Source organism: Camelus ferus, chromosome 9 (genome assembly GCF_009834535.1).
Source record: "Camelus ferus isolate YT-003-E chromosome 9, BCGSAC_Cfer_1.0, whole genome shotgun sequence".
Taxonomy (NCBI): Eukaryota; Metazoa; Chordata; class Mammalia; order Artiodactyla; family Camelidae; genus Camelus; species Camelus ferus.
The window spans coordinates 11,288,242-11,313,593 of NC_045704.1; the positions used below are offsets into that span (position 1 = coordinate 11,288,242).

Sequence of the window (25,352 nt, forward strand, 5' to 3'; positions counted from 1 at the left end):
AAACTATACTACAAAGCTACAGGCATCAAAACATTGTGGTACTGGCCCAAAAGCAGACAGATAGATCAACGAAACAGAATAGACAGGCCAGAAATAAACCCACGTTTATATGGTCAGTTAATCTATGACAAAGGAAGCAAGAAGATATAATAGGGCAGACAGCCTCTTCCATAAATCGCATTGGGAAACTGGACAGTTACATGCAAAACAATCAAACTGGAATACTTTATCACATCATATATAAAAATAAACTGGTATGTAATTTAGGCTTAAAGAGGAGGAAATAATGATATATGCCACACATGCATGAACTTTGAGAATATTATGCAAATTGAAATAAGCCAGTCACAAAGAGACAATATGATTTGTACAATTCTATTTTGATAAGGAATTTATAGTAGTAAAAAGTCATATAGATAAAAATTAAAAGATGGTTGTCAAGTCATTAGGGGCAGAGAGATAGGAAGTTATTGCCCCATGAGTAAAGAGTTTCACTTTTGCAAGATGAAAGGAGTTCTGGAGATGAATAGTAGTGACTAGGTTGGACAAAAATACGAATATACTTAACCTCTGAACTGAACACTTAGGAGGAGTTAAGACTGAAAATTTTTATATTTTTATTTACCACAACAGAAAATTAGAAAAAGAATGCTAATGAGCTCTGCCACAGGCGGTGAGAGTGGGGGGAGTTCGATGAGGAAGTTGGAGTGTGTAGGGGCATGACCGAGAACAGGTGTGGCAGAGCAAGGTGGGAAGAAAGAGGACACAGGGAAAGGAGACACAGGAGCAAGATCGTGGTGGTGCTTGGAGCCCGGGGCTTGGAGGCGACAGTGCAGGACACGAGTGTAAGGGTTAAATGTACATGGGGGTTGACGAGTGCAGTGTGTTTAGAAGTGCACTGTGGGACACAGGTCCCAACCCAATCGCTTTTCTCCCTTCCTACATGATTATGTGTGTACCTTTCTCACAACCTTGGTTGTACAGGGAGTCCTTCTGCCAGTTCCCTTAGTTTTCAGGGAGAACTGCCCCACGTGCGGATGTGTTCTTGCTGTGTTCATGGAGGGAGGTGGGCTCCATGCCCTCTGACACCGCCATCTTGATCAAGAAGCCTGGGTACTTTTACCTTCAAGTGTCTGTTGTTTTGTCATTTTTTTTCTTTTGTGTTTCTGTCCTTTTCTTACTGAACTTTAAAGAGTTCTTTATATACATTAAATCAGAGGCTTTTCTTGGCTCTCTCTCTGTATCTTGGTGTCTTATGATGAATAGAAGCTATTGATTTTTCTTTTTTTGCTGTTTATAACAAAGTTTTTTTTCATTATAAAATTTTTTAAACTGAAGTACAGTCAGTTACAATGTGTCAACTTCTGGTGTACAGCACAGTGTCCCAGTCATGCAGATACATACATATATTCATTTTCATATTCTTTTTCATTAAAGGTTATTATAGGATATTGAATATAGTTCCCTGTGCTATACAGAAGAAACTTTTTAAAATCTATTTTTATACATAGTGGCTAACACTTGTAAATCTCAAACTCCCAAATTTACCCCTTCCCAACACCTTTCCCCGGTAACCATAAGGTTGTTTACTATGTCTGCGAGTTGGTTTCTATTTTGTAGATGAGTTCATAGTGTCCTTTTTTTTTTTAGATTCTACATATGAGTGATATCATATGGTACTTTTCTTTTCTAGAAGCTCCTGATTTCAATATGATATCATTTGTCATGTCCTCCTTTATAGTCAGTATTTTTGTTCTATTTAAGACCTGCTTTCTTATTATAAGATCTTAGAAATATTCTCCATTTTCTTCTAAAAACATCATCTTATACCCTTAAAATTTACATCAGCAGTCTACTCAGAATAATTTGTTATGTGTGTAGCTAGTGACTAAAGTCTTCTTATCCATCAAGATAACACATTTTTAAAAAAAAAAAGACATTTCAATTTATTCTGAAAGCGTTGTATTTGCCTTTGTTTTTATTTGCTGTCACCCATCATTGCCTCATCCAATTTAACACCCTCTCACCCTTGGAGCTGATTTTCTATCAAGCCTCTTGGTAATTCTGTCTCTTCTTGTCTCTCTCAATCTTTATAACTCCAGTGTGTTACACAATCAAGTTTAGTCTTGGTGCCAAAAATTTTCAGCAGAACTTTTTGTTCAGAGGATTGGTTATCCTCATGTTTTAAAGGGAAAGTTGCACCATGTTGAGAGACAATTCTCCTTTGGTCTCTTTAAGTTTTTTCTTCCCCCCCATGGGTTGTATTTGGTCTCAAGTTTTTTCACAGCTTATATACAAAGATCCTTCACAATCCTAGTTAGGGGGTGTGAGATTGCTTCCTGGAACAAGCAGAAAATTCTCTCACCCAAGTTCTGGGCAATGTGGGAAAATGTGGGGAAAGGACAGTCCTTTCAACAAATGGTGCTGGGAAAATTGGATATCCACATGCAAAAGGGTAAAGTTGGACCCTTAAATAACACCATTTACCAAAATTAACTCCAACTGGATCAAAGCCCTACATGTAAATAAAACTCTTAGAAGAAAACATAGGGCAAAAGGTTCACATTAGATATGGCAATGACGTCTTTGGATTTGACACCAGAGGCACAGGTAACACAAGGAAAAATAGACAAGCTGAACTTCATAAACTTTCAAAAGCTTTTGTGCATCAAAAGCAGAATCATCAGAGTAAAAAGACAATCCACTTAATGGGAGAAATTATTTGCAAATCATACACCTGATAAGGGATTAATATCCGGAATAGAGAGAGAACCCTTAAACCTCAAAAAAAAAAAAAAAAAACCCTCAGAAATAACCCAATTCAAAAATTGGTAAAGAACTTATACAGACATTTTCCCACAGAAGATACACAGATGGCAAATAAGCAATATGAAAAAATGTTCAACATCACTATTCATTAGGGGAATGCAAAGTGAAAGTGCAATGAAACCGTACCTCATACCCACTAGGGCAGTACTATCAAAACAATAGAGACCAACAAGCGACGGCAAGAATGCGGAGCAATTAGAACCCTGTGCACTCCTGGTAGGAATGTAAGATGGTACAGCCGCTGGAAAACAGGATGGCAGTTCTTCAGCAAATTAGAAGTCGTATTACTATATGATGTGGCAATTCCACATCTGGGTATCTGTACATAAGAATTGAAAGGAGGGTCCCAAGGAGATATTTGATAACTAAAACATGGAAGCAACCCAACTGTCCATCAACAGATGAGCAGATAAATAAAATGTGGTAGATACATAAAGTGGATTATTATTCAGCCTAAAAGGAAAGGAAATTCTGCAATATAATACAACATAGATGAACCTTGAGGATGTGATAACAAATAAAGGGAAACTTCATTAAAACAGAGTCTGGAGACCAGAAGGGGGAGCTCTCATTACAGATCCCAACAGGAAGAGGCCTTAACTTGCATCTCTGGCAGGAAGTGACAGTACCCTACCACCACTAGCAAAAGGAAGAAAGATTTTCTCGCTGCTTGGCAACAGCTCAGCCATGAGAGACCGTCGTAACTTCAGACAATGAAAAGCCACTGCACTTTGAACCCCCAGTTTCCTGCGATGGACTTTTTTTTGATAACAGCCCTCCACCACCACCTCAAATTTCTGTTCTCCTCTATGCAAGTCTCCTCTCCTTTGCTTTACCAGACTTCCATGTGGTTTGCTCACCACAGTCGCATGTCCAAAATTTCAGTTCTTTGCTGCTTCTGAATAAACCCACTTTGCTGGTAAAATAACTGGCTGTTTTATTGTTTGAGGTTAATAAAAGCATTACACTAAGTGAAATAAGCCAGTCACAAAAGGACAAATACTGTATGATTACATTCACATGAAATACTTATATCAGTCAAAGTCATAGAGACAGAAAGCAGAGAGGTGGTTTCCAGAGGTTGGGTAAAGGGGGAATGAGGGGCTATTGAATTACTGTTTAATGGGTATAGCGTCTCAGTTTTACAAGATGAAATGAGTTATGGAGTTGGATGGTGGTGGTGGCTATGCAACATTATGGATGTATTTAATTCCACTGAACTGTACACTTAAAAATGGTTAAGATGGTAAATTTTAAGTGTATTTTACTACAATTTAAAAATTGGGGAAAAATCCAGGGAATTGTCCAAATGAGAAAATCTAAGGAAGACCCAACCGCATGACCGAGCTAAAGCAATGCTTCCTGCCACTCCCTCAGTGCTTTAAACGTTACACGCCTGGCAGTGAGTGGGGCTATGGGCTTCGTAGAGCTAGATTTCCCCACCCAACCTCCAGGAAGGGTCCAAGAAAAGTAGCTCCACGTGTCACAAATTAGAAACTAGAAGTTTGGGTGGACTAGACTCTGGCTTCAGAGGCGTAGAGGGACATCTGTGACCCTGAAAGTCTTCATGGCGAGTCGCTGCCTCCCGCTTCCAAGAGCACCTTAACTTTCCCAGCGGAGGCTGAGGAGCTGGACTCTGCTCCCCACCCCATAGATCAGCCTCAACGGGAAGTGTACAGCAGTTCCTACCTTGCTGTTTCCCCACCCTGTGTGTATACCCTCTGGAGTAGTAGGGAGAACAGACCATCCAGCTCCAAGTGTGGGGAAACCGGGGAGCTATTAGGAACCCCGCTGTGGGTCTTGTTCAACACTCACCCCCAAATGAAAAGTGTTGAGAAGCTACTGCCCTCCCCTTCCTGTCTCAACCGAGTTGGGGCAAGCTGTTCTGCGAGAAGGGACAGTGATGCATGAATGCCTGCAGGAGCCCCGGCTACTTAACTGTTGGGCACTGGCCAGAAGACTAAGCAGAGGGCAGGCCTTAAACTGGGAGGGAAAGAAGACATTGTATTTGCAGGCCTGGGCAAGAAATCTCTTCGTGTTTTCGAGCAGCACCCAGGTCTCTCTCCAGCCACTGGATAGAAATGGCTTCCAAGCTAAGGACATAAAAATTGACCCAACTTGTGCCAGTTCTCCCTACTCCCTGTCTTTACAAGGCAGCACCCACTCCCAAGAGGACCAGCAGCAGGGACAGGAACATTTCCGCAGAAAGCAGCACTGTTGTTGTCGTAGGTTAGAAAATATAACCAGTGCCCGGAAGTACTACTGGAGGTTGTTTGGTAGAGGTATCTAACTGGAAACTTTTCTTTTTTTAATGCTGATCCAGAAGAGCAGGTCAAGGCCTATAAATATGTCAGGGTCTGTCTCATGTTACTCGGGAAACAAAATGAACTTGACACTGACACCTCCCCTTGGGTGGCACCACTGGGAAAGAGGAGACCCTCCCTGTGGAGACTACATACCTGGCTTGACGACTTCATTGCAGTGCAAAGGAATCCTCCAGTAATGGCGGAATGGTCAGGAGGTAACCACATGCTGCCTTAGGGAAAATGAGGCACAGAGTGAGGAAGAGGTTGAGGAAGAGTGAGTAGGAAATGAATGAAGGGGGAAATGAACAGCCATCCTCGAGGGAATGAATGAAAACACCCCGATCATCATCCTCACCACGCACCCACACAGGTAAAAACGGATCCAGGTTCCACGTCCTTGTGACTCAGCGATGAACTCTGGACCACACTTGTGCACCCCTGCAGAAGTGTGCACGGAACTTGTCTTTGGGCACAAGGACGTCTGAGAGATGTTCTCAGCCCTGTCATCACTCATCTGGGAAGATGAACCTGGTGCCTTCCTTCCCTCCATGCTTGACAATACGCAGGACCTCCTCCTTTACATGAACCGTTTACGCATTGGGAACAAAGCGCCCCCTGGTGGGCCGCCATGGTAATTCTCCAGAGGACGCCTGCATTCCATGCCCCACAGGTGGGCCTCAGGACACAGGGACTCAGGGGCTCCGCGCGAACCTCTACTCAGACCACCGAAGTCACAGCAGCCAAAGGCACCAAAAGGCTCCTCAAACTCACCCACTGCCAAGTCACCTAGGCGGAAGCAGTTCAAGGATTGAACGGAGAAGCTGGTGGTAAAAAAAAAAAAAAAAAAGAAAGAAAATCCATCCTAAGAAGTGGAATCATCAGAAAAGGGAGGCAGCTAAGTTAGTGCGGGGGTTCTCGTGAACTGCGTCGTAGAAGAGGCCACTGGAGACGGCTCCGGCAACCCCGTGGTGCAGGCCTGCGGGGGAGGGCAAATCTGGGCCACGGAGCTCACCCCGGCTCCAGCCTGGTCTCTTCCCTCCGACAGGATAGGAGGACCTGGAGCAGCTAGCGCCAGCGCTCACAGAAAGGGTCAGGCTGGAGCAAGCAAAGCCTGCGTCCTGGGTGCTGCTCCTAAACTTATACCTAGCATCACTCACTGTTTTATTTGATTCTCCCGACTTGAAGTTCAGGGAAGCCAAGTTATGTACACGTCCAAAAGACCAAGTTTATTGTTGGTGGTAGGCACACCTGCTACTTGTTTCTAAATTAATTCAGCTTAAAAAAATTAATACTAAGGAAATTGTTAAACTCCCACTTTCATTGTAGAATTGCCTGTTTTTCTATTTGGTAAACTTTTGCTTTATGTATTTTGAAGTCATGGTTATAGAAGCATAAAATGTAGACTTTATATTTCATAGGTGAAGCCAGTCTTTTTATCATGAGATTACCCTCTTTACATCGAGCGTGACCTTCTCATTTCAAGTCATTTCTCTGACATCAGATATAGGGGCATCACCTTGCTCCTGATTACTATTTAATGGCATATTTTTAGAAAATCCAATCTGACAATCTTTGTTAACTGGTAACTAGTTCCAATTATACTTAATGTGCTTACAGATACACTGGGGCCTAAATCTGCCACCTCCCTTTCATGCTTCCAATTTCTTCTACCCTTCTGTTCCTCTTCTCATTGCCTCTCTGTGGAATGACTTAATCTGTTTTTACCAACTCATTTCTCCCCGCCTCTTGGTCTTTTGGACACATGTAGGATGTTGCTCACAAGATCTGCTGACAACACGTCCTACTCAGTGACACAAAGGGATTTGACAAGATTTGACCATATTCTGGGTCCGTAAGTCTCAGCTGCTATCAAAGGATTTTAAAAATACCAAATACATTCTCTAATTATAAAGCGATGAAGACAGAAATCGACAGCACACCTGAGTCAGAAAACCCTCTTCTAAACAGCACTTGAAAGTCACCCCGCCAGATGTGAATTGGCCCCAGAATCCCCCCAGACACCCAAATCCATACATGCTCAAGCCCTTTGTATAAAATGCTGTTAATATTTGCACATAACCTATGCACATCCTCCTGTATACTTTAAATCATGTCTAGATTATTTGCAATACCCAATACAACGTAAATGCTATGTAAATAGTTGTCAGCATGCCACAAATTCAAGTTTTGGTGCTTAGAATTTTCTGGATTTTTTTCTCAAGTATTTTCGACCTGTGGGTGTGGACCCTGAGGATGCAGAGGGCCAACAACTTTGTGGAGAAGGGAGAAGAAAATTGCTTCATTCTTACAAACCTACTTACCTGGACTGAGGTAGCCAGTGGGCCAACTCCGGCCTGCTTGGAGGTGGTGGCTTTTCATTGAAATGTAATTCATACACCATAGAAGTCACCCTTCTGTGGTGTACAATTCCATGGGTTTTAGCATACTTACAACGTTGTGAAATCATCTCCACTAATTCCAGGATGTTTCATCACCCAGAAAAGAAACCTGATACCCATTAGGTGGTCACTTTTTATTGCCCGTAGCCCCCCCTCCAAGGTCTCAGCCACTAGTCTACTTTGTCTCTACAGATTTGCCCCGTCTGGACACTTCATGTAAATAAAAACATACAATATACAGCCTTTTTTTAAAAAAAAAAATTTGTAGTTTAGTTGATTTACAATGTTGTGTTAGTTTCTGGTGTACAGCAAGTGATTCATATACTTTTTTCAAAATAGGTTATTACTGTTACACAATATTACCTTGTTGTTTACCTATTTTACACATGTAGTTTATAACTGCTAATCCCAAACTTCTAATTAATCCCTCCCCCCACCCCTATCCCCTTAGGTAACCTAAGTTTATTATATTCTGTCTGTGAGTCTGCTTGTTTTGTAAGTAAGTTCATTTGTACCATTTTTTAGATTCCACATATAAGTGATATCGTATATTTGATTTTCCCCATCTGACCTATTTCAGTTAGTAGGATAATCTCTAAGTCCATGTTGCAGAAAGTGGCATTATTTCACTTTTTATGGCTAAGTACTATTCCATTGTGTATATATACCACAACTTTTTTATCCAGTCATCTGTCCATGGACATTTACGTTGCTTCTGTGTCTTGGCTATTGTAAATAATGCTACTATGAACATTGGGGTGCATGTCTTTTCAACTTGAGTTCTCCCGATATATGCCCAGGAGTGGGATTGCTGGGTCATATGGTAATTCTATTTTTAGTGTTTGAAGGAACCTCCATCCTGTTTCCATAGTGGCTGCACCAAACTACATTCTCACCAGCAGTAACACACGGCCCTCTGTGTCTGGCTTCTTTCACTTAGCACCTGTTCCCCAGGTCCACCCGTGTTGCAGCCCAGGCCAGCACTTTGTTCATCTACAGCTAAGCAACGTCCACTATATGGGTGTGCCACATCGTATTTGTCATTCATCAGCTGATAACCATGTGAGTGGGATCCACATTTTGGCTCTTGTGAACAATGCTGTTATCAACATTTGTGTACACGTTCTTGTGCTTTCAATTCTCTTGAGTATATACCTAGCAGCGGAATTGCTGGATAAAACGGTAACTCAGGAGGACTACCAGAATGTTTTCCAAAGTGGTGGCAACATTTTACACTCTCGCCAGCAGTGTCTGAGGGTTCCAATATCTCTACCTTCTCACCAAACACGTGTTATCAGTCTGCAGTAATAGAAATGATTTTTGTATGTTGATCTTGTATCCTGCAATCTTGCTGAATGTGTTTATTAGCTCAATGTTTTTTTTAGTGGATTCCTTAGGAATTCCTATATACCAGATCATGTCATCTGCAAACAGTTTTCCTTCTTCCTTCCTTTCCAATCTGCAAGCCTTTTCTTTTCCTTAACTAACTATTCTGGCTAGAATGTCCAGTACAATGTTGAGCAGAAGTGACAAGAGTGGACATCCTCGTCTTGTCCCTGATCTTACTGGGAAGTACTCAGTCCTGCACCAGTGTTACATTAGCTTTGGGGGTTTGGAGTTGCCTTTTATCAGGGTAAGGAAGTTCCCTTCTATCCCGTTTGCTGAGTGCCTTTTATCACAAAAAGGTGTTGGATTTTGTCAAAGGCTTGTTTCTGTACCAGTGGCGATGGTGTTGCATTTTCTTCTGCTCATCTGGTGCAGTATGTTGATTTTCCTGATGTTAAACTCACCCTGAAGGCTTGAGATAAATTCCATTTGCTCATGGTGTGTAATTCTTTTTTATGTGTTACTAGATTCAGCTTGTCAGTATTTTTGAGGATTTTTGCATCTATGTTCCTAAGAGATAATGGCCTATAGATTTCTTTTGTTTGGTGTTTCTGTTTGGTTTTAGTTACTGGGGTTAATACTGGCCATAGAATAAGCTGGCAAGTGTTCCCTCCCCTTCGATTTTTTGGAAGAGTTTGTGAAGAACTGGTATTAATTCTTTAAATGTTTTGGCAGGATTTAGTGAAGCCATCTGGGCCTGGGCTTTTCTTTGTACATAGTTTTTTTTTTTTCATTACTAATTCAGTATATTCCTAACACAGAACATTTCTGCTGTGCCTTATTCCATATAAAAGGGATAAAATTCTAAACAGCAGTTTAAGTCAGGTTTTGTCACCAGAGCAGTTCAGGTCAGACCAGGTTTTGCCCCGATGACTCATGAAGAAGGATCTCTACGTTGAGCATCATGACTTAGAGAGCAGGACCCGCATCTCCCACAGTGCTACTAAGCCAGCCATGCCTCGCTCTTCCTCGTCTAGTTTGTAGGGCCAGCTTCCTTCCTTAGCTGGTCCCAAAAAGGATCTTAAGGTACCAGAGGAAAGTAAGGCATTTTTTTTCTTCTGGGAGACCTGTGGAGTTCTGGTCAGGTCAGTCTGTAAGAGCCCACATCACACACCCCAACATTCTGGGTCTGTTCCCTCATCTGGAAAACAGCTGAACAGAGGACTAAAGGGAGTGGCTGGTGTGGGGACTGATTTCCTGCAGACAGGAGGGCGGATGACAGGGATGCGGGGAGATCTCAGATATTTTGATTAGAACCAAGGACAAGAGAGTCAGGGCCTTCCTTCCGGCTGCTCCTTGGGCAATTTCTTGTGGGTTTGAAAAGGGGAAGTGGCATCAAGTCCGCCTCCTCAATGTCTCTGCCCTATGTCCTGGACCACAGCCCCACCTGAGGCCTTGTCCTTGACTGCATGGACCATCATCCCAGGGAGGAGTGGGTAGTGAGGCTGGGAAGATTTGAATCCTGGTTGCCAAGGTGACTGCATCCTTCCTGTTACTCCCCGAATCCAGGTGTCACCAAGTCCCAATCTGTCTCCTTGGGAATCTATCTTTCTGTCACCCTTCTTGCTGGCCACCTCCCTAATTCCACAGTACAGGTTCCAGCTCCAATCTCTTTTCTCACTTAGACCAGAATCCTCCCGCAAGTCTCAGCCTCAAGTCTCCCCGCTTCAACTCTGATGCTGTCATTCCTCTGCCAAAACCCTCTGTGGCTGCTTCTGCCTTCCAGGATAAAGTTCACATCTTCAGCTTGCTCCAAGGAACTCTATTCACCCTGGAGTCAGCCTCATCCCCTTATGCTGCTGATGCCTCTGCATGTGAGCAGAGGAGCTAAGCTGGAACTCAGAGTTTGTCTCAGGACCACGTATGGTAGGACTGCTGCGTTGGCAGCCTCCACACACCGCACCTGTAGGTCTGACGTCTCGAGTGGGCCCCTCCCATGCTGGCTCTGGGCTTGGCCACAGGACTTGCTCTGGCTCGTGGTGCAGCAGAGGTTTAAGTTCAAGCAGCACTTGTAAAGTGGGACTTGCTCTCTGGCAAACTGCCGTGGAGCCATGAGCCATCAGATAAAGAGGTCCAGCCACCCCGGAAGGGCCACGTGGTGAGAAATGCTACACTGGGCCTCAGCGGAGGCGCCAACCCGGGAGCGAAGAAGTCCTTGTCAACGCTGCAGCCCCAGGAGACACCACATGGAGAGGAAGCACCTTCCCAATGAGCCAAGGTGAGGCCGCAGAACTGTGAGGAATCACACATTTCACTGTTTTAAGTCACTGAGCTTGGGGGACGGGTTGTTATGCAGTTAAATGCAAGTGGAGCCCCAGGGATCTTCACGTGAACGTTCCTTCAGCATTTACTGGTAGCTTGCTGACCAGGCTTGAACAACGTCACACTGAACGCGATCACACTGCCCTCCTCCCAATCTCAGGCACTCTTCACGCCCTCAGTTCTTCAACTATTCATAGCCCAGGAAAGGCACAGTTTTGTCGGGTGGCGGTTGGGAGACTGAGTGTAAACCACAGGTCCTGCTCTTACGAAACTCATGTAAGCTAATAACGGGAGGAATAGGGTCTCCCTCACCCTCATCCCCCAGGTTCAATCTGGTCTAGCAAACAGCAGGGAGGCAGTGACATGACAGCTGAGGAGCTGGTGAAGTAGCCCTGTCATCCAATGCCAACTTCCCCTCCACCCTGCTGAGCCAGGATTCTCTCAGGCGTCACGTCCTCTGTGAAACCTTACATGCACCACCATCCACCACGTCTGGGCTCCTCTCTCCGGGGCTCTTTGGTCCCTGCACCAGTTAGAATTTGGGTGACCTGCAGGTAACGAAAGCCCCAACAGTTTACCTTTCCCAGGGGACTGGTAACTGGTGTGGATCTTCAGAGCATCAGGAACCCAGGCTGCTCCTATCTGGTTCTGCTGCCTTGCTGGGCCCACACGCTGAAGACAGCTTCCCGGCCTGGGATGGCTGCTCCCACTCTGGCCATCGGATCCACATTCCGGAGCACAGGAAGGAGGAAAGGAGGGGGAGCACATCTCCCCACGGAGGAACACCTCCTAGAAGCTGCACATACCGCTTGTTACTGGCCAGAACGTAGACACAACACCACACCGAACTGTAAGAGACCCTAGGAAAATACCTTGAACCCAGGCACGTGCCCAGCGAAACCTCAGAGTGTCTGTATCTAGGAAAGAAACAGGTTAAACATACATCGCGAGACAACTGGTTCTGTCTAACCTCAGTCCTCTGCCTGCTCCCCACTACAGCCCTGATTACCCGAGACCCCCGCAGGGCCAGGGCTCAGCCCGCAGGGGGCTCTCCGGCAAGCTATGACTAGCCCTGACCCTCCTGTCTCACGCCACATACTTGTTACTCATTTTACATGTATTTACTCAGTCTTCACAATTGCCCCATGACCTGGATTCCACTGTTACCCCTGTTTTACAGAGTTTTGTAAACTGAGTTCAAAGAGACTAGGCAACCTACATAGCAATTAACTGAAAGAACTAGAATTTGGACACAGGCAGCCTGGCTCCAAGGCACCGGCCCTTCACCACTGCAAAACTGAACTGCAGATCAGGACTGCCGGCCAGAGGCACCTCATGGACCTTCTACCCGAGACCAGCTGCACTCCCGCGGCTTCTCAGAGAATCCTCCCCACTCGCGGGACACACATGTGTGGCGAGCCCAGTAACTGGGTCCTCCCCAGAGAAAAGGCTGAGACTGTGGCCCTGGGCTGGTGCCAGTGACTAAGACCAGAGGACCAGCTACTTCTAGACCTTTATTTCTCTGTGAAAAGGGGAAAAAAGGAATAAAATAAAAACGGCACAGTTGACACAAAAAAACCACAGTGGGAAAGGGACGGGGGGTGAAGTAGATGGGGGAGGGGTCCCCATTACAGCGCAGGAGCCAGCAACCTGGGGTGCTCGGAATCTCTCCCCCAGAGCAGGCGGGAGCGGCCCCTCCCTCCCAGGGTCACTGCCCTGTCCCACCCTGTGTCCCCCCAGCCCCTGAGAGGTGGATGGTGAGAAGTCAGATTCCCAGGCTGGGAGAGGAGGAACCGTGCTGGGGGAAGGGGCCTGGGGTCAGACCATGCACAGGGAGTGACAACCAAAGGCCCCCCACCGTCTCCCCAAGGAAGGGGCTTTGTGGGGGAAGGGCAGACACCAGAGGCTGGCGTTGGCTCCTCTTCCAGCATCAGGCGAGAGACAGAACTGGGGGAACAGAACAGGCTGGAGTCAGATCTGCAGCTGGCCCTCCGCCCACAACTGCTCCTGCCTCTCCCCCTCCCCAGGAGCTGCTGCTCCCAGGCCTAGTACAGAGCCCCGACCCCTCCACCCCTCCAAGTTCTCAGCGCCTTACCAGTCAGAGCCTCCTGGGCAAAGTACTTGACGTCCACGTCTTGGTCCTGGGTCAGCTTCTCTAGGATGGGCTTGACTTCACTCTGCAGGGTGCTGGAAGGGGAAGAGGGAGGGGGTCAGCCCGGCAGGGCGGGGGCACAAGGTGTGCGCAGACGCAGACACCAAGTGAAGTAACAGTCTCTGAGGCCAGAGATATGATGGAAGGTTGGATGTCTGACAAACCAGGACAGTGGTCTCTGGGGCCCACAACAGGGAGATTGGACAGTCTGGAAAAGTAGGGCAGAGGCCCAAGAACCCACAAGCCTGAGCCTCAGCAAAGGGAAGCCTTTCATCCATTCGACACATTTCCCGAGGCCTACTGCGTACCAGGTGTGAACACAGCGGTAAATCCAGCCCTCCTGATTCTCGCCCAGAGCCTGGGCTTGAGGAAGACACACACCAAACTGATGACGAGTATCAGGAGTGGCAAGTGCCCAAGAGGCGGTCGTAGGCCCCACAGGAAGGGGCCCAGGGAAACGTGTCTGCACTGACAGTTATTCGGGGAAGTGAAGGTGGACTTTGGAGGGAAACTAAAGGTGTACGTCCTGGACAGAGGGAGAAATCAGAGATGCAGGCTTCACGGGTCCCCGTCCAGCGGACAGCCAGCACCGCCCCCCCCACATAACACCATTCTTCTCACTTCTATCATCCACAGCCCTTTATCTAGTTTTGAAGTTGATACCAATGGAATCATCCCAGGACAGTTTTCTCGGGCTGGCTTCTCACGCACACGTCTATGGGTCACTGGGTTGAGGCGGACAGCAGAAGTCTCTTCATCGCTGCCTAGTCTCCCACCACATGAACAAACCCCAACTGATCCACTGGACTGTCAACGCGCACCTGCGCCGTTTCCATCCCATGGCTAATATGACTAAGGCTCACGAACATTCTATTAGAAACAAGCACTCACTTCTCTTGGATGCACACACAGGAGAGGACATGCCAGCTCACGGGCAGACGTCTGATTAGCTTCACTTCGATTTTACCAATTTTCAGTCAGCTGTGCCCATTTACCATCTACAACCCCACCGGCAACACCAGAGTTCCAGTTGTTCCCCCCACACCGCTGCTCCTCACCACCAGCTGTGCACCGAGCTTTTTTAAGGTTAGCCATTCTGACCCAGCCACCCATGGAAAGTAGCCCCAGTTCCCCCCGGAACTGCGGTGGCCCCTGCTGTTATGTAGGTGAGGGTCTGTTTCTGTGCCCCCCACTCTGTCCCACTGAGCTACCTGGATGCCGTGCCGACACCCCGCCAGTTTAATTCCGGTGGCGTCATGCTAAGAGTCGGTATCTAGTGGTGTAAGCCTTCCACCTCTGTTATTCTTTAGGACGAGCGTGCTTATTCCAGGCCTTTGAATTTTCATGTTAGCTCCAGAATCCACCTGTCCATTTTCCACGAAAGAACCTGCTGAGACTGACTGAGATTATACTAACTGTATAGGTGAATCTGGGAACCATCGCACCCGTGAGTATCACGCAGGTCTTCTTTCATTTCTCAAAGCCCTGTTTTACAGTTCTCAGTAGAGGTATTTACGCAGCTTTCATTACATTTATTCCTTGGTATTTGATGTTCCTGGTGCCACTGTACGTTACACACACACACACACACACGTTAATTTATTTCTAGAGATTTGTTGCTCGTACACAGAACTGCACCTCTCACCCTCCCACCAGGTGAGGCAGGCCATGGGAATTCTCATTCTACTTCTGAAGAAACTAAGACCTCAAAGTCACACAGTGAGCAGAGAGCAGTGCTGGGCCTCAAACTCTAGGCTCTACATTCAAAGGTCAGAGATTAAGATGCCTAAAACCAGCCATGTGTGAAGGAGGGTCCAGGCCTCACCTGTTGTCCAGGATGGGCCCTATCTTCTGTAGGGATTTGGCCACGTTGAAGCGGACGTTGGCGACAGGGTCCCCAGCCATGCGCAGCACTGTGGGCAGCATGTGCTTGGTGGTGATGTCCTGCCCACAGACCTCAGACAGCACCTGGAGGCCAGTAAGGAGCAGAGAGCCATGACCCAAAGTTCACGGCTAACTGCCATTTCTCCCTCCCTCTGACCAGGCCACTGTGGTGACTGTCAGGCCGGAGGGTGGAGCTGAGCAACCCGGGGAACTCGGAGCCCAGTGTGCCCGCCCTGATGGCAGAGATGGAGTTCCCAACTCCCCTGATGCCCTCCTACCACCATCGTCTACCTGCCCTGGAAGCGTCCCAGCCCACACTGCCCCAGTCCTGTCTCCCCATCCTCGCATTTCCCTTCATCTTCGGGGGATAGGACTTGATTCCTAACCCCAGGGTCCCTTCCTCAGTGCAGTGGTCTCTGAAGTAGCACATGGGAAGCAAGCATCAGAACACTTGGCTATGTTAGTTTTTAAATCCTAGCCTTTAATTTCTAGTCACGTGTACGGTGTGTTTAAGTGACCAGACCAGAGCGCTTTCTGCACGTTGCGGAGCTGTTCTGAACGCGCTGCGCGTATGACCAGATTGAGCCTCACAGCCTCGTGAACCTGGTGCTATAATCAACAGTATGAGTCCTCTACAGGTGAGAAAACTGAGGCACTAAGCAGTGAGGTGATTCTCTCGAGGTGCACAGCTAATACATGGCAAAGCTAGAATTAAAAAAGTAGGTCTGATTCGAGAAGCTGCACATTTAGCCATTACACCATGAATAGATATACACACGTTTTGTGGAGGAGAGGGTGCTCAGAGAGGTCTGGCAATCACTTCTTCAACAGGCCATGTCTCCCACCACGCAGGTCCCCACCCCCGGGGGCCCTGTGACTCTGACCGGGGAGCCCCAACCTCTGGCCTGCTGCTCCCCAAGGACTCATCCCTGCAACCCCAGATCCCATCGCTTCCCCATACCTGGTGTCCCCCTTGAGGACCCTCTGCCATCCCTCCTCTCCCAGGTGCTCCCAGCCCCCAAGGGACAGGCCAGCGGGCAGGTGGGCATGCTCACATTGATGCAGAAGAGTGTAGTCATGCGGTGCAGGTAGTTGGGGTCGCCGGACATGGCCAAGACCTTGGGGATGATGGTGGCATGGGCCCAGTCCTTCCCAAACTTCTCCACCAGCTTCTTCAGGTTGCTGGTGGCCGCCTCACGGATGGCGTAGACTGTAGAAGATGAGGGAGAGGGGGCGGTGACTCACGAGGTGGAGGACTGAGGCGGGCAGAGTAACAGTCACACTCACTACTGCCTACCTAGCCCTAGATCCAGGCCACATCTGAATCGATAAACTCCAAGACAAAGAAAGGGCTCAATGGATGCTAAATGTCGCAGCACCTTTTCTGTAGCCCCAAGATACAGATGACAAATGGAGACTCTGAGAAGTGACCTGCCCAAGCAAATGATTTAGTACTTAGTACATGGTATGGAGCCTGTTACAGACAAATGTTAACTTTTATTTTTACTACTCTTTAGTGAAAACAATAAGCAATTCTCACAATGGCCCCAAAAGACTGGGATGAGAAGTCCCATGTTTTACAGAATGAGTGCGGGCTGAAAGATGGCAAGTGACTTGCTTAAGCTTTGACAGCCCGGAGGTAGGATTCAAACCCAGGCTGTCTGCTCGGTGGCCCTTGGCCTCCCCACTATTCCAGGAAGGCCCTGGTGACCCTCTGCGGCAGCCTGCTACCCTGCACCTCTCCAGGACCCTGACAGGCAAGGGAGCTGGTCCACGCGAGCATCTGCGAGCTCAACTCCAGACTCCCCCACTCCTCCCACCAGCCCCAGGCAGCCCGCCCGTGCATCCTTCCCAGAGCCCCGGTCTCCTGCCAGACACTGGGGTACTCACCATGATCCACCAGCCAGGCCATGCACAAGGAGTTGAGTTTCTCATCAAAGAACTCCACCCCCTGCGGAAGACAAGGAGGTAAGGGATCAAGGAAGACTGGTTTCCAGCGAACCCCAGGAGATCCACACCCACCCCACATGGACGGGACACTTCTCACCTTCACCTGAGGGGCTCCTTTCTCTCCTCTCGCTCACTGAATCCTATCCATCTGATAAGGCCCCGTTTCCCACGTGCCTTCCTCCAACTCCCCAGTCCTCACATCTTCCACTGAGCCCTTATAGCCCCCGTCACCCTGGCACAGCCCCAGACACAGCGCACGGTGACCAGATGGCCCTGGTCCCAGGCCTCCGCCCTCACCAGCTGTCCAGCCAGCAGAGGCATGTACTCGATGATGGCCAGCCGCACCCGCCACTTGGCATCCTCAGCCAGCTCCACGATGGCAGGGAGCAGGGACTGGGACAGCTGCCGGATGCCGATCACCTCGTTGACGCAGTCCAGGTTGGAGATGATGTTCAGCCGCACCTCTGGGCACTGAGGGGAGGACAGGAGGCTCTGAGAGAAGGCACTGCACAAGGCAACAACCCGGGACAGGGGGACAGCGTTCAACCGCAGCACCTTCGTAAAACAAACACCTGAGGGCAGACCACTACCTCCCAAGCCTGCGCCCGGCTCTGGGGACACGTTAAAGGCCCGCACAAAGCAAGCACTGTGATTGTTACTACGGGAAGCAACTTTTCACATCTCGTACCAGCAGACAAGAAATGTTCAGCCGTTCTGAAGAATCTGCAGGAACCACAGCACAAAAACACGGTACCCGGGAAAAACAGACAAGGTAATAACCCTGGCTCTGCTGCTTGCTACAAGGGACTTAACCTTTCTGGAGATTGGTCTGTGACATGGAAACACCCATCTAATCCCAAATGGTGGCTGAGGCTATTAAAGTGCCTGCAACAGTGTCTGATTCACAAAGGGCTTGACGTGTGGGAGTTTACTGTCTTCATCATTTCTGTTACTTTTACTTTCTCTGCTAGTCTCTGCGTGCTGTAAGGAGCAAGTCTCATTCACCCTTATTTTCCCACTACCCAGCAGTTTCTAGACCATCATAGGGGCTCAATGCATGTCTGCTGAAAGAAAAAAAAAATGAAGGAATAGAGAAATATTTTTGAATCCCTAGTGAACTACCAATATTATAAACTGATCCACAATATGTGCATACATACAAGTACGCCCCACTTTTCAGAAGTTCGCTTTGCACCACTCTGCGCTTATGAAAGACCGACACGAGTCCTTGCTTTCATCAACCAAGAGAAATCCAAAGGTTTTTGCTTTTACAAAAAAGAAGACTGCTTCTTTGCTTCATGCCATTTCGGCTTATGACAGGTTTCACAGGAACACTCTACCTCAGGATAGCCAGGTAACCTGTCCCCCATCTGTTTCCACAAAACATATGAAGCAATGTATCAAAAAAAGGCACATGAACACAATTAGTTCTTGTTAATCAAAACAGGATCCCCACTGGAGCCCTGTCCTACTTCACATATTCCTGGACAGCAGGCAGCACAGTTAGTTCTTTCTACACCGCCCTCCATGAGTTGTGGGGTGAGGAAGCGAGCACTGAGACGAATCAATGAAGCAAGTAAGCCAGTGCAGTGAAGGGCTAACCAGACAGGCCCAGGCTGCTCAAACGTGGAACATTCCAAAGGGAGACGATCACTAAGCAGCTGCAACATCCAGCCTGAGGAAAGGGTCTCTGTTCACCCGGGGACCTGGGCCATGCCTGACAGATTATGCTAACAATGTGATTTATGGTGGGGGCCTTGGGTCACATGGCATCAACTTGACCTCTGCTGGGGCTGGAAACAGGGCGGCTCCATTCCAGGCCGATATGACCAACCCCAATGAAAACCCCAGAAGCCAGGGCTGGCGCACGTCCTTAGCTAGCAGTCTCCACATCTGCCGTCACGTGTCGCTGCTGGGAGAGCTAAGGGCCGGCGGTGTAACTCCACCGAGAGGAGGTAACTGGAAACTCGCGCCTGGTCTCTCACGCACCTTTTCCCTTTGCTGACGTTAACCTGTGTCCTTTCACTCAACAGCAGCCATGAGTATAACAGCTTTTCCGACTTCTGAGGGCTGTTTTGGCAAGTTAGTAAACTGAAAGGTGGCTGTGGGGACTAAGACCCAGCAGGCGGTGAAGAAGAGTAATGACAACCCCTGGGAGGACGAAACAGCCCCAGCTGGTGGCTCCAAAGTGAAATTCCCCAAGAGGCCCTCCAACAACGCCTTTGAGAAAAGCATGTAAGTCCCTCTTTTCCGTATCTAAAATAATAAAATCCTCCTTCAGGCACGGAAGGCACCCAAGTTCCTGCTAGCTGGCCTGACGCCTAAAGGAGAAACCTCAGAACCAACAGTGTCCCTCCCTACACTGGGTTAAAGCTTCTTCTAAAGCCAAGGATACGCAGGGAGAGGACAGGAACCGTCCCAGTGCTAATCAGCCTGTTGGTTTCACTTGTCTGCTACGCTCAGTGTTTACATGAATATCGTAAACACAAATGATTCAATTTCACCACTTACTTATGCTAAAAGGACTTTGTATCCAAGGATTCTAAAAGCCTAAATTGACATAATGGTAAATAAGAGCTGTTTACCCATTCTTTCTCTAAAGAAAGATTTCTACGGTGGAAACTGCCAGCTGTATTCTGGGGTCTCGATTACAGCATGTGAGCCTGAACTCTGATAAACATCAACTATGGCAGCTACACGGTGTGTGTGTGTGTGTGTGTGTGTGTGTGTGTGTGTGTGTGTGTGTGTGTGTGTGTGTGTGTGTGTGTGTGTGTGTGTGTGTGTGTGTGTGTGTGTGTGTGTGTGTGTGTGTGTGTGTGTGTGTGTGTGTGTGTGTGTGTGTGTAACGTGCAAGACAACTGCTCAACAAACCAACGAGTGAACACGTAGTCCATCATGCCCGCAAACATTCAACTCACTGGTGATCTGGGTGTTTGTTGGAGATCCTAGGAGATTCCTGGCCAGTCTGGAAAAGCAGCTGCCCCACCCGTCACCTCCACGCGCCCAGAGCCTTCCCGAGGCCCTTACCTCATCTTTCAGCTGAGCCAGGAAGAGGGGCAGCAGGTGCTCGATGGTGTTGTCTTTGCCCAGGATGGGAGAGAGGCCCATGATGACAGAGGCCAGGGCTGACTTGACATGCTGGTTGGCGTCTGACACCAGCTCCTGGGAGAAGGAGGGAAGGGGGAGCCACAGGGGTCAGTGGCTAAGGAGACTCCAGCTCCTAAGCAGCCCTGAGACGCAGCCCGCTCCTGCCCACTCACCCCCAGGGCAGGCGGAGTGTACAAGGGGAATGCAGCTCCGTCCACGTCCGGCCTGCTCCCAGCAGCCCCCAGCCCAACCCCGAAGCTCTCTGGATGAGCAGACACAGTGACCTCCATGCTCAGCCCCAGGCCTCAGGTTCTGCCTGTACTCAAGGCTCCGAACTACACCGAACCCAAGACTGCTGGTCCTAGATGGCGGGGAGCTCAGTTTGCACCTGGCTGTCCCTAAAGCCCCATTTCACATCTCCTTTCCAGCAGGCTCACATCTGCTCTATTCCTCCCACCAAACTCCCCGTTACCTTGATGCAGGGCAAAATCTGGGTCATGATCACATTCTCTCGACAGTCAGCTGAGAGGTTTTCACAGAATTCTGTGGGCAGGGAAATGGAGGCAGGAGGTAAGACCCAGTGTCCTGGTTCTGCCCTCAGCCCCTCGGACACCCACCCGACGGCTGTGTTCTGGTCGCCAGCACCAACCTTTGACCTTGTGGGAGGCTGCGGCCCTCACCTCGGCCTCACAGTCTTTCATCAGGTTCTGGAAGGCAGGGACCAGGTCCGTCTTGGTGATCTCAGGCCCCACTGCTTTCTGGAGCTGCAGAAAAGGAAGGCAAGGAAGTAAGAGGGCTTGGCAGGTAGTCGAGGTGAATGAGAACAAGATCAAAGTTAAAGGCACCAGGACTGGGGCACGAACAGCCCTCGGAATCGCTGCTGAGATTTAGTCCCGGTGCCATGGGGGTGGCCCTGGCCAAATCACGGAGCCTCAAATAAGCCTCAGTTCCTCACTGAGTGCGATTAGCTCAGATCACACACATGCCACCCTTCTCTACTCCTGGGCTCTCTCGCACAGAACCTGAGGCTGGCCTCAGAACCCTCCTCAACACAGCACTTCAAGATGCAACTATCAGTGCTGGCAAGTGACGTGACACCCGACTGGACGATTAGAGCTCTTACTGCTCCAACACCTGATGATTCCATCGGGCTTCACAAAAACCCCAGCTTCTGCAGGCAGCCCTGCCCTTCCCGAGGGCCCCACCTCCCCATCTGTGAGATGCTGTCCGCAGTCCCCTTGTGTACCTCTGTGAACTTGTCGGCCACCATGTATCGGACACGCCAGGACTTGTCCTCAGCAGCCTGGCGCAGGGTGGGCATCACCAGGGCCTCCAGGTCCTCCTGGGGCAGGAGTTGGGCAATGTTCACACATGCCTCCACCGCCAGCAGCCGCACCGAGTCCTGGGGAGGGGATGGGAAAAGGAGGGAAGCAGAGGCCCCGTCAGCCCTGGGACTCCCTATCAACCGCAGGGTCCGCCGGGGCGGAGGAGACGGAGGGGAGCAGGCCCCACCTGCTCGTCAGATGCCAGGTTGGAGAACATGGGGATGATCTCGCTCTTGACGTTGTCCAGCTCCAGCACCTTGGCAAACTCCCCCAGCTTGGAGGCTGCGGCCCGCCGCACCATGGGGGTGTCATCTGAGCACAGGTTCCGGAAGTACCTGGGGATTGAGGGGGAGCTCAGGAGGAGGCATCTGAGGGACTCAGGCAGTACAGCAGAGGGGCGAGCACATGCTCTGCGACCACGTCTCCTGGCTCTGCCTGGGTGACCCTGGCCAAGGGATGACCCCGAGCCCTCCTAGTCCTTTATAAAGGGGCTGACAACAGTGCCTACCCGACAGGGCCGTTCTGAAGTTTAAACGAGGTAATGCGTGTGGGACACCAGCAGCCCGTCTGCACATAAAAAATCTACAATGAACGGAAGGTGCTGATTCTACTATCGTGACCACATAAAAGTGCTTCGCTAAGGTGCTGGCCTGGGGCTGCTCAAAGATTGTACTTTCCAGCACGACTGCCTCCAGTCAGAGATGCCTGGGGCACACAGCACCCTGGCATGAGTGATGGCTCAGGGCCTGGGCTTGCCACTCAATGAATGGTCCATGGAGTTGGCGGATAGACAGAAGTCCAGAGGAAGGGGAAGAAACACACATTAAGAGGAATTTTAATCCAATTAAATACATTTTCACTGATCCTTCTGGAAGCCAAGTCTTCCATACAAGGAATTTCCTGGGGTATGCAGCCAAAGGGGAGGAGGGTGTTGGGAGGAGATGGCCTATCTGACGACTATCTGCGGAACTGGGACAGGCCTGACAGCGTCACACATCACCTGCTGAGTGTTTCTGTGTGCCAGACTCTGCTCTAAGCACCTTCTCAGTAGCTCACGATAAGCAGTGGGAGGAAGGACCCACCATCACCTCCACGTCCCAGATGAGCAGGAGGCAGCATCTGGACTTACAGTGGACCACGTCCAGACGCCACCTCTCTGCGCGGTGGGAAGAGGGGGCTGGGGGCTGGGGAGGCCTAAAGGAGACTGAGGTTTGAGAGGAGGGGACCAAGCCAAGGCAGAGAGGCTGGGATTTCCTAGGGGTCAGAGGCCAGGCACTCACTGTCGAAGTTCCGCCTTGACGGCACTGGACACACGGGGATAGCAGACGGAGAAGAGGCCGCAGGCCGAGGTGCGGGAAGTGAACCAGTCACCGCCCGCCAGCCGCTTCACGAGGGGCACGAAGTGGGCCTCCAGGTCAGAGGGCGAGTGCTCGTGCGAGATGGCCCGCAAGGACTCCACCGCCTTGTCCCGCACCACCGTCTCCTCCACCGTGGCCAGCGACTCCAGGGGCGGCTGTGGGGCAGGACACGAGGTCACCAGACAGCTCCCCCCACTCCTCACCCCAGGAGCCCCACCCTGCTCCCCTTCGTGGGCTCATCTCCAGTGGGCCTTCTCTGATCACCCCACACCAGCCTTCACCCAGCGTGCCTTCCCTGAAGAACCTCACTTACAGGTCCTTGAAGGAGCTTCAGTGGGGTCCCTGAACCCCAAAGCTGTACCTGTCACTTTCTGAGAAGAGGGCCACAGCTGTCATTAGCTTCTCAGAGTGCAATAGTCATTACTGATGTTGTCTAGAAGATCTATTTCCTACGTGTTCTAAGCAGGGCTACTGAATTTCACAACTCTGGGAGGTACTGGTTCTAATGCACTGAAACCTATGAAGCAGGTCCTGTTACTGTCTTCGTTTTAAAAAAGAGAAAGGGGGAAGGGTAGAACTCAGTGGTAGAGCACGTGCTTAGCACGCATGAGGGCCTAGGCTCAATCCTCAGCACCTCTATTAAAAAAATTTTTTTAATAAAAAATAAAAAAGAGGGAACTGAGGCACAACAGGCTAGGTAACTCAACCAAGCTAGTAACAGCTACAAGCCAGGGTCTCAGCCGGGCCCCCTCCAAAGGGCTGAAAAGCAAAGCTGTGGCTGCTGACGGGCAACTGCATCGGAAGCTCATGAAACTAGGGGACCCTGGGGCTTGTGATTGCTCCCTGCTTTGTTCCTGTGAGGCCTGGAGCGACTGCATTCCTTTAGGGACAACAGACTGGCTCACCACTGTATCCCTGAGCCCAGCAGACCTCCTGGCACAGGCAGGAACTCAGTAATTACTGACCTAACACAAGGAGACTCAATTTATCCTAATCTGTTCAAATAAAGATGGGGAGGGCTACAGTCTGAAGTCCAACTTAGCCTGACAGGTACAGAAAGGAGGAAGAAATCATAAAAGGAAATGCTTCCTGGGCTCGAGCAGGTAACAGAATGAAACAATGAGCAAAGGTGACAAGTGGGGACAAGAGACAGGCAGAGATGGTCGCAAACCACACAACGTATAGTCTAGAGAGCGCAGCTGCCTGCCAGCTCTGCCCATCTCTGGTTCTCCAAAAGCAGTCAAAAGGGCCAAGTTCTTAATGTGAAAAATCTCTTTTAAAACATGCTACAATCTGGATGAACCTTGAAGACATTATGCTAAATGAAATGAGCCAGTCACAAATGACTACACGTAGCACGATTCCTTTATGGCCAGTCCCTGGAGTACAGGCACACCTCGCGTCACTGCGTTCATCTGACGGCACCCTGCAGATACTGCGCTGTTTCACCAACTGAAGGTTTGTGGCCGCGTGCACTGAGCAAGTCTACAACATGATTTTTTCAACAGCACGTGCTCACTTCATGTCTGTGTCACATTTTGGTAATTCTCGCAATATTTCAAACTTGTTCTTATTAATGAATTTGTCATGATGATGTGTGATCAGTGACCTCTGATGTTACTACTCAAAAGACGACAACTTGCTGAAGGTGCAGGTGATGGTTAGCAATTTTTAGCGAGAAAGTATTTTTTAATGAAGGTATGTACTTTTTTTGACAGAATGCTATTGTACACTTAATAGACTACAGGAAAGTGTAAACACAACTTCTATATATACTGGGGAACAAAAAAATGCATGAGTCATTTTACTGGACTATTCAGTTTATTACGGCAGTCTGGAGCTGAACCCGCAGCATCTCTGAGGGATGTCTGCAGTCAGGGTCACAGAGACAGAAAGTGGGCTGCTGGTGGCCAGGGGCTGAGGGAGGGGGCTGAGGGAGTTACTGGTTAATGAGTACAGAGTTTCAGCCTGGGGAACATGAGAAAGTTCTGGAGACAAAGGCTGGCGATGGCTACACCAATGTGAATGTCCTAATGCCACAGAACTGGACACTTCGAAATGGCTAAAATGATTAATACTATTTATAATTTACCACAATAAAAATCAAAAACAAATTCTTAATCTCATTTTTAAAAGGCTGGCCATGAGTCAAAAGGAAAATGGAGCACTATGCCTCCCTGGGGACCCACAGCGTGCAACCTGTCACAGGGACGTGCTGCCTGAGGGTTCTGGTTCCTGGGGGTGTGGCTGCAGGTGATGTGTCATCGGGCACTGCAGGGATGGGCTCTTCTCACTTCCTTGTCCCCTCCCCAGGCTGGCACCCAGGAGGCACTGTCAGTGCTCCCTGAGAGACTGCGCATGGAACTTGTGGTCACCTTCCACGGGGACCGAGGCTGAGCGGTCATCATGTCACC

At 49.1% G+C, this 25,352-nt stretch overlaps 1 protein-coding gene and 1 long non-coding RNA gene across 2 annotated transcripts in view; both read right to left on the reverse strand.

Annotated features, from left to right (window-relative positions):
* Positions 1–1,739: 1,739 nt before the first annotated feature.
* LOC116666041 lies at positions 1,740–5,770 on the reverse strand. The gene is made up of 3 exons (XR_004322894.1): positions 5,498–5,770; positions 5,289–5,361; positions 1,740–4,922 (listed from the first exon to the last, which is right to left on the reverse strand). It is a non-coding gene; the product is annotated as an uncharacterized LOC116666041 (long non-coding RNA).
* Positions 5,771–12,676: 6,906 nt separating this feature from the next.
* The window catches only part of PPP2R1A (protein phosphatase 2 scaffold subunit Aalpha), a 30,687-nt gene continuing 18,011 nt past the window's right edge, over positions 12,677–25,352 (reverse strand). Inside the window, exons 4-15 of the mRNA XM_006194409.2 lie at positions 22,861–23,093; positions 21,768–21,915; positions 21,502–21,657; positions 20,905–21,019; positions 20,728–20,798; positions 20,196–20,330; positions 17,466–17,639; positions 17,109–17,169; positions 16,274–16,428; positions 15,160–15,302; positions 13,278–13,369; positions 12,677–13,129 (exon numbers count right to left, since the gene is read on the reverse strand). Of these exons, the coding sequence (XP_006194471.1) occupies positions 13,113–13,129; positions 13,278–13,369; positions 15,160–15,302; positions 16,274–16,428; positions 17,109–17,169; positions 17,466–17,639; positions 20,196–20,330; positions 20,728–20,798; positions 20,905–21,019; positions 21,502–21,657; positions 21,768–21,915; positions 22,861–23,093 (1,500 nt within the window). The 3' untranslated portion in view covers positions 12,677–13,112. The remainder of the gene's footprint in view (positions 13,130–13,277; positions 13,370–15,159; positions 15,303–16,273; positions 16,429–17,108; positions 17,170–17,465; positions 17,640–20,195; positions 20,331–20,727; positions 20,799–20,904; positions 21,020–21,501; positions 21,658–21,767; positions 21,916–22,860; positions 23,094–25,352) is intronic.